Here is a 9,471-nt window from a genome sequence, read left to right as displayed (position 1 = left end):
TTATTTAATTAAATAATTTGCATATGTAAATGAATGTGATTTTTAAATCAATAATCTCTGGTTTTCAAGCGTTTTTTTAAATAAGTATCAGAGAAGTTTCCTGGTACATCAATATATCAAATGGAACAAGAGGCCCATGGGCCACATCGCTCACCTGAGAAACTTTGACCATTCTGTTCTTTACCAGATTTCCCCCTTGTTATACATAATGCATCCCCACCCTACCCCACTGATCATAATTTAGACATTTTGAAATCTACACTACCCCATGATCCTTCCATGGGCACATATGTTTCAGCTTTTTTGGCCCAGTGGTTCCTGAGAAGAAGATTTTCAAAGATTTTTCCTATATATTTCTATGTAAAACTTTGTTTCCTTATAATGGCCCCGCCCTTCCCCCGGGGGTCACGATTCCTACAATTTAGAATTTACACTACCCCAGAATGCTTCCACATAAGCTTCACTTTTTCTGGCCCAGTGGTTCTTGAGAAGAAGATTTTCAAAGATTTTTCCTATATATTTCTATATAAAACTTTGATTCCCCATTGTGGCCCCGCCCTTCCGCCGGGGGTCATGATGTGAACAATTTAGAATCTACACTATACCAGGATGCTTCCACATAAGTTTCAGCTTTTCTGGCCCAGTGGTTCTTGAGAAGAAGATTTTCAAAGATTTTTCCGATATATTTCTATGTAAAACTTTGATTCCCCATTGTGGCCCCGCCCTTCCCCCGGGGGTCATGATTTGAACAATTTAGAATCTACACTATACCAGGATGCTTCCACATAAGTTTCAGCTTTTCTGGCCCAGTGGTTCTTGAGAAGAAGATTTTCAAAGATTTTTCCTATATATTTCTATATAAAACTTTGATTCCCCATTGTGGCCCCGCCCTTTCCCCGGGGGTCATGAGTTGAACAATATAGAATCTACACTACCCCAGGATGCTTCCACATAAGTTTCAGCTTTATTGGCCCAGTGGTTCTTGAGAAGAAGATTTTTTAATGACCCAACCCTATTTTTGTCTTTTCTTGATTATCTCCCCTTGCGAGGGGATATGTCCCTTCATTTTAACAATTTAAATTCCCCTTCACCCAAGGATGCTTTGTACCAAGTTTGGTCAAAATTGGCCCAGTGGTTCTTGAGAAGAAGTCGAAAATGTGAAAAGTTTACAGACGGACAGACAGACGGACGACGGACAAAATGTGATCAGAAAAGCTCACTTGAGCCTTCGGCTCAGGTGAGCTAAAAAGATTGTTTTCTACAAATGTACAGCATACCTTTTAATACTCTGCCAGTATTAAGCTTCTAAGCAGCTCAGGAGAAGGCAGAATTAATTAATAACCTTTCCGTCCTTTTGCTCTCTGTCAAAGCTTGATTTCTGAGGACGTTCCCTCCTGAGCTAGCTGTCAACCTCAGATTCATCAGGCAAATGGGAAACTGATATTGATCATTATAGTCAAACATGCTTGTCAAAGTTACATCACACGTGCAGATGTAGATTTAGTCCTTGGACATTATCTTCTCTCAGGGCAATTATTATGCAAAAATAAAAGTTATAATTGTATGTAAATGGTCAAAATTACCAGTCTTATATGCATAGATGTCATAAACTGTCTCTTTTTTAAAAAGGCTATTGAATTGTTTTAATTGATTTTTTCAAAGGACAGAAAGTTTTTTAATGATTTTTCCAAGGTCAACTTAAGGGTGAAAGATAAGAATTAGGCTAAAATCTATACAAAAACATATTTAACTCAAAATTTTTAATTTTTTTTTTTTGCAACTTAAGTAGCAACAAAAAAACTTTCTACTTTATATATAACTGAAAAAATAAATTATAATGACATGAATAAACTACAAAAATACATATATAAGCTGATGAAGACTTTCCATTAAATATTCTCTCCTTCATCAAATTAAATGTATTGCCTTAGTTAAACAGCCGAATGCAAGTTTATCTGATATGTGATTTTATAAATCAATTAATCTACAGGAATAATTATATAAGCATCTAAAAAGTTCTGGTTTACAACTTATTGCATGTCCACTGGCCTGAAATTTTAAGCAACAAAGGAAAATGAAAAAAAAAATGTCTTAGAACAACTTTTGAATTCTAGACTAATGACATATTAAAAACTGGTTCTTCATACCTCACTTGAATAAGTTGCAATCAGTTTAACAGGCTCATCAAGGTCAATTTTCTTAGTTTTCATTAAATGAAACACTATAAACACATAGTGAAATTATTTTAGCAACAATGACCACAACAAAATATAAAATATAGAGGAATGTACAGAATCATGCATGTATGTAGATCTTATTGCCAGCATTTGTAATACAGTTCTATTCAGTCACCAACCTGTACAACAAAATGAATGAAGTATTTTACGAGCATAATTTTCTATCAGAAAAAGTAATATCCATAAAAAAAATATATTACTTCATCTGCATACAGTATAAATTAGAAAATACAGTAAAACTCATTTAGTACGAACACGGATATAGCGAATTCACGGATATAGCGAAGTTTTTCGAGGTCCCCGGCAAAATTCTTAACAAATCTTCGTAAAATTTTACGGTTATAACGAACTCTGATATAACGAATTTACGGATATAGCGAACCGATTTTGAGTCCCGTTGAGTTTGAATATAATGAAATTTACATCTTTTATAACAAACTTTCAAAGATTATAAAAAAAAGATAAACTGAACTTTATTTCCTTTTAGCATTTGTATACAAAACTCAATTCATAAGAAAACCTTAGTTATCAAAGATATGTTTTCTTATATTTGCTTCACTAACATAGTTGGTAGTAATACTTGAAAGAAAACATGCATAGTGCGAATTCGCTATAATGGTTATACGAATTCGTTGTATGGATATAACGAATTACGGATTTAGCGAATTAAATTCATAGGTCCCCAGGACTTCGCTCTAGCCGAGTTTTACTGTATACACAGTCAAGTGAGTGGAGAAAAAGAAGCAAATTTTAATAAAGCACATGTAAATGGATCATCATCATTATTCCACACACACATACACATCAGCATACTACCCCAGCTGAATCAAAACTGTACAATACAGATAGTTAAGTACACACCTAGCTGTCATTTGAACTGGTTTTAGTCAGGTACTTCACTGGTCCATGGGTATTTTAATCAATTAATTAGTAATGAATAGAAAATTAAATATATAATTCAATATAACCATGTTTTACTTTCATTGGAAAATGACTCTATCCATATGATAAAGGAAAACAAAATCCATGTTTTTGGTTTAGGCCATGCAAAGTTAATTCCTTGGTTTTCAGGCCTTTTTTCAAGAAATATGATGAAGGAGGGAGGCATTTTTATTTTTACTTTTTTATTGCCCCCAAAACATGATGAGGCAGCTTCTTTTTACATTGTACAAAACCTCAAAAAATGATGAAGGAGGTGATTTTTTGTTTTAATTTTATTGATTTTGCAATAAAATGGGTCAATGAGGCACCCTTGGAAGAGATGAGGGAGGGCCTGAGAACCAAGAATTTAATTTTTTATGGCCTTATATGTACATTGTTTCAAAAAGATGGAATACTATTAATATGTCTATACTAATTTATTATAACCAATGTACATGTATATGTTAATATTTAACCTCCTCATACCAAATCAATCTACTATATATGCCAATTCTGTCCCTGTAATTATTACAACATAATTTTATAACTGTTATAAAATTATAATACACTAGTAAATTACATTGAAAATATCACATATATAACATCATATGATATACTAACTAAAGATAAAAACCAGAAGTCTCTGTCGAGACTGAAGCTCTACTGGTTTGAACTTATAGCAAAGGAAGAGAAAAGTACTTAAGCAGCTGGGATTTGAAACTAAATAGAATAATGATCGTTGATAAAGTCTCTTTATGTTCTTAGTGTAGTCTACTTGTGTGCCAAGTTATACTGAAATCAGACCAAAACTGTAGGAGGAGTAGCATTTTGAAACAATTTTACAGACATTTCTATTTTTAGTAACCACGGCAACACCGTTCCTCGAAATCAAAAACCGATACAAAGAATTATGTATCTTAGTGTATTCTACTTGTGTGCCAAGTTATAATGAAATCAAACCAAAACTGTAGGAGGAGTAGCATTTTGAAAGAATTTCACAGAAATTTCTATTTTTAGTAACCACGGCAACACCGTTCATCAAAATCAAAAACCGATACACAGAATTATGTATCTTAGTGTATTCTACTAGTTTGCCAAGTAATACTGAAATCAGACCAAAACTGTAGGAGGAGTAGCATTTTGAAAGAATTTCACAGAAATTTCTATTTTTAGTAACCACGGCAACACCGTTCATCGAAATCAAAAACCGATAAACAGAATTATGTATCTTAGTGTATTCTACTTGTGTGCCAAGTTATAATGAAATCAGACCAAAACTGTAGGAGGAGTAGCATTTTGAAAGAATTTCACAGAAATTTCTATTTTTAGTAACCACGGCAACACCGTTCATCGAAATCAAAAACCGATAAACAGAATTATGTATCTTAGTGTATTCTACTTGTGTGCCAAGTTATAATGAAATCAAACCAAAACTGTAGGAGGAGTAGCATTTTGAAAGAATTTCACAGAAATTTCTATTTTTAGTAACCACGGCAACACCGTTCATCAAAATCAAAAACCGATATACAGAATTATGTATCTTAGTGTATTCTACTAGTTTGCCAAGTAATACTGAAATCAGACCAAAACTGTAGGAGGAGTAGCATTTTGAAAGAATTTCACAGAAATTTCTATTTTTAGTAACCACGGCAACACCGTTCATCGAAATCAAAAACCGATACACAGAATTATGTATCTTAGTGTAGTCTACTTGTGTGCCAAGTTATAATGAAATCAGACCAAAACTGTAGGAGGAGTAGCATTTTGAAAGAATTTCACAGAAATTTCTATTTTTAGTAACCACGGCAACACCGTTCATCAAAATCAAAAACCGATACACAGAATTATGTATCTTAGTGTAGTCTACTAGTTTGCCAAGTAATACTGAAATCAGACCAAAACTGTAGGAGGAGTAGCATTTTGAAAGAATTTCACAGAAATTTCTATTTTTAGTAACCACGGCAACACCGTTCATTGAAATCAAAAACCGATACACAGAATTATGTATCTTAGTGTAGTCTACTTGTGTGCCAAGTTATAATGAAATCAAACCAAAACTGTAGGAGGAGTAGCATTTTGAAAGAATTTCACAGAAATTTCTATTTTTAGTAACCACGGCAACACCGTTCATCAAAATCAAAAACCGATACACAGAATTATGTATCTTAGTGTAGTCTACTAGTTTGCCAAGTAATACTGAAATCAGACCAAAACTGTAGGAGGAGTAGCATTTTGAAAGAATTTCACAGAAATTTCTATTTTTAGTAACCACGGCAACACCGTTCATCGAAATCAAAAACCGATACAAAGAATTATGTATCTTAGTGTAGTCTACTTGTGTGCCAAGTTATAATGAAATCAAACCAAAACTGTAGGAGGAGTAGCATTTTGAAAGAATTTCACAGAAATTTCTATTTTTAGTAACCACGGCAACACCGTTCATCAAAATCAAAAACCGATACACAGAATTATGTATCTTAGTGTAGTCTACTTGTGTGCCAAGTTATACTAAAATCAGACCAAAACTGTAAGAGGAGTAGCGTTTTGAAAGAATTTCACAGAAATTTCTATTTTTAGTAACCACGGCAACACCGTTCACCGAAATCAAAAACCGATACACAGAATTATGTATCTTAGTGTAGTCTACTTGTGTGCCAAGTTATATTGAAATTAGACCAAAACTGTAGGAGGAGTAGCATTTTGAAAAATTGTTTACAGACAGACGGACAGACAGACAGACAGACGGACAGACGGCCGGACGCCGGACGCATTACTATCGCATAAGCTCTTCTGGTCTCTGACCAGTAGAGCTAAAAATAAATAAACAATATAAATATACATGAATGTATTTCTGACTCATTTACTTAAGTTTAATAAGTTCTTGCACGGCTAGTTTGACAAGGAAGTTGAAGTCTAAGTTCATGTTACTTCTCCAGAATCGCCGGGCACGTCCCCAAACCTGAGCAGGAAAGCAGGGGCTGCTGATGCCATGGAAGATGCGTGCTACGGCTCGTCCGTTAAATCTGTGTTCATGGCCATGGACACAGACCAGCTGCCGAATGTCTGCAATGGCTTGACCGACCTCTTGTGGTGAGGGCTACAAGAAAGGAGAGGATCAGGTATACTCTATAAGCTTCGAATGGAAATAAAGGGAAGATAACATAGGTCAAGTGGGTTCGAATTTATCTCCTTATACAATGAAAAAAAAATAAATAGGGAATTATCAGTTTTAAACTCTAGCATTTGGTAAAGTCAGAAAATCATGAGAAAACAAGGGTCAAATGGGTTCAAAAATCATATCCTTATACAATGAAATTTTTTTAAAAAGATTTATCGACCGTGTTAACCACAAGCATCTGGTAAGTTAGAAAATCAAAATAAAACAAGGGTCAACTGGGTTCCAGTTCATTCCAGTTTATTTCCTTATTCAATGACAAAAAAATGGGAAAATTAATAATGTTAACCTGAAGCATCTGGCAAATCAGAAAAAAAATCATGAGATTATTCCTCATAGATTAATAAAACTTCATTAGCAGAATACAAATTACCAATATTCTAGAAAGCTTTTGATAGTTAAATCTATCTCTTCAGGCAGACCTGTAATCAGATAGATACTGTATTGAAAAATGTTTCTTTGACCACTAGCCATCTTATTCTTTCAATTCTGACAAAGAAATATGAAGCAAAACTCCTTATTAAACCTGATCTAAATGTCTTTCCAGTTTCAAGCAACAGCATGTTTTTAGCTCACCTGAGCCGAAGGCTCAAGTGAGCTTTTCTGATCACATTTTGTCCGTCGTCCGTCCGTCTGTAAACTTTTCACATTTTCGACTTCTTCTCAAGAACCACTGGGCCAATTTTGACCAAACTTGGTACAAAGCATCCTTGGATGAAGGGTAATTTAAATTGTTAAAATGAAGGGACATATCCCCTCGCAAGGGGAGATAATCAAGAAAAGACAAAAATAGGGTTGGGTCATTAAAAAATCTTCTTCTCAAGAACCACTGGGCCAGTAAAGCTGAAACTTAGGTGGAAGCATCCTGGGGTAGTGTAGATTCTAAATTGTTCAAATCATGACCCCCGGGGGAAGGGCGGGGCCACAATGGGGTATCAAAGTTTTACATAGAAATATATAGGAAAAATCTTTGAAAATCTTCTTCTCAAGAACCACTGGGCCAGAAAAGCTGAAACTTATGTGGAAGCATCCTGGTATAGTGTAGATTCTAAATTGTTCAAATCATGACCCCCGGGGGAAGGGCGGGGCCACAATGGGGAATCAAAGTTTTACATAGAAATATATAGGAAAAATCTTTGAAAATCTTCTTCTTAAGAACCACTGGGCCAGAAAAGCTAAAACATATGTGGAAGCATCCTGGTATAATGTAGATTCTAAATTGTTCAAATCATGACCCCGGGGGAAGGGCGGGGCCACAATGGGGAATCAAAGTTTTACATAGAAATATATAGGAAAAATCTTTGAAAATCTTCTTCTTAAGAACCACTGGGCCAGAAAAGCTGAAACTTATGTGGAAGCATCCTGGTATAGTGTAGATTCTAAATTGTTCAAATCATGACCCCCGGGGGAAGGGCGGGGCCACAATGGGGAATCAAAGCTTTACATAGAAATATATAGGAAAAATCTTTGAAAATCTTCTTCTCAAGAACCACTGGGCCATAAAAGCTGAAAGTTATGTGGAAGCATCCTGGTATAGTGTAGATTCTAAATTGTTCAAATAATGATCCCCGGGGGAAGGGCGGGGCCACAATGGGGAATCAAAGTTTTATATAGAAATATATCGGAAAAATCTTTGAAAATCTTCTTCTCAAGAACCACTGGGCCAGAAAAGCTGAAACTTATGTGGAAGCATCCTGGTATAGTGTAGATTCTAAATTGTTCAAATCATGACCCCCGGGGGAAGGGCGGGGCCACAATGGGGTATCAAAGCTTTACATAGAAATATATAGGAAAAATCTTTGAAAATCTTCTTCTCAAGAACCACTGGGCCAAAAAAGCTGAAAGTTATGTGGAAGCATCCTGGTATAATGTAGATTCTAAATTGTTCAAATAATGATCCCCGGGGGAAGGGCGGGGCCACAATGGGGAATCAAAGTTTTATATAGAAATATATAGGAAAAATCTTTGAAAATCTTCTTCTCAAGAACCACTGGGCCAGAAAAGCTGAAACTTAGGTGGAAGCATCCTGGTATAGTGTAGATTCTAAATTGTTCAAATCATGACCCCCGGGGGAAGGGCGGGGCCTCAATGGGGAATCAAAGTTTTATATAGAAATATATAGGAAAAATCTTTGAAAATCTTCTCAGGAACCACTGGGCCAAAAAAGCTGAAACATGTGTGCCCATGGAAGGATCATGGGGTAGTGTAGATTTCAAAATGTCTAAATTATGATCAGTGGGGTAGGGTGGGGATGCATTATGTATAACAATGGGGAAATCTGGTATAGAACAGAATGGTCAAAGCTTCTCAGGTGAGCGATGTGGCCCATGGGCCTCTTGTTTTAAAAATATACAGAGATAAACAATGACGAAGTTCAAAAGTCTGTTGAGAAACAATATAACTCAAGAGCAGAGCAAACAGGGACTTCCTAAAACATTAAAAATGGGATCAGGTGCCATGAAGAGTTAGCATCCCCTCTCCACTGGTCATATAATTCTTTGAGATCAGTTTACAACTAAAATGGATGTGTTTCCTTTTTTCAGGAGGTAGTCGACAATAATACATGAATCAACATTGCTACATTCTTGTGGTGAATTTGAATCTGCTTCAAATCTTAACTTAAAAGTAAAATCTACAAAACATAAGGATCAATATTTCAAGAACAATGCAGCTAATGTGAAAACACATTGTTTTCCTCCACAATAGACTGATTATGGTAATGTCTTAGTTCCTAGGCCTATACTTGTCTAGTTACCTTGGAATTTGAATTTACTGTATGCAACTTTTTAAGAATTTCCCTATCTTTGATTTCCGGTTCTTAAATATAATATTTAAAATTTATAACTTTTCATTAAATAAAAAACCTTGAAACCAATTAATCAAAGATCAAAGGGATAATATCTTGGAAAAACTTTTTAAAAATTAAATGAGCCTCTGGTTTTAAATAAAGTCATGTTTTTTACATCAAAAAGGAGTAATTCTAAATCTTTGATATATACTAGTGCTTTGATTTCATTTATTTTCCTGAAAAGGAAAACATACCTGCATGTAACCAATAAATATATTTTGAGGGAAAAAAACTAAGCTGTGTGATTTGAAATTTTAGGTCAATTTTCTCTAAAGAAGATAATGGCCTGG

At 34.9% G+C, this 9,471-nt stretch overlaps 1 protein-coding gene across 3 annotated transcripts in view; it reads right to left on the bottom strand.

Annotated features, from left to right (window-relative positions):
• Nucleotides 1-2,731: 2,731 nt before the first annotated feature.
• LOC134282694 (ATP-dependent DNA helicase Q4-like) overlaps nt 2,732-9,471 on the bottom strand; it is a 98,796-nt gene continuing 92,056 nt past the window's right edge. For all 3 annotated transcript variants that reach the window (XM_062765100.1, XM_062765102.1, XM_062765101.1), the window contains exon 22: nt 2,732-6,255. In XM_062765100.1, the coding sequence (XP_062621084.1) occupies nt 6,019-6,255 (237 nt within the window). In that variant the 3' untranslated portion in view covers nt 2,732-6,018. The remainder of the gene's footprint in view (nt 6,256-9,471) is intronic.

This window comes from Saccostrea cucullata, unplaced genomic scaffold, assembly GCF_032062105.1.
Source record: "Saccostrea cucullata isolate Sc308-1 unplaced genomic scaffold, CSIRO_AGI_Scuc_v1 ctg183, whole genome shotgun sequence".
Classification (NCBI taxonomy): domain Eukaryota; kingdom Metazoa; phylum Mollusca; class Bivalvia; order Ostreida; family Ostreidae; genus Saccostrea; species Saccostrea cuccullata.
This window is presented reverse-complemented; position numbering and strand designations above follow the sequence as displayed.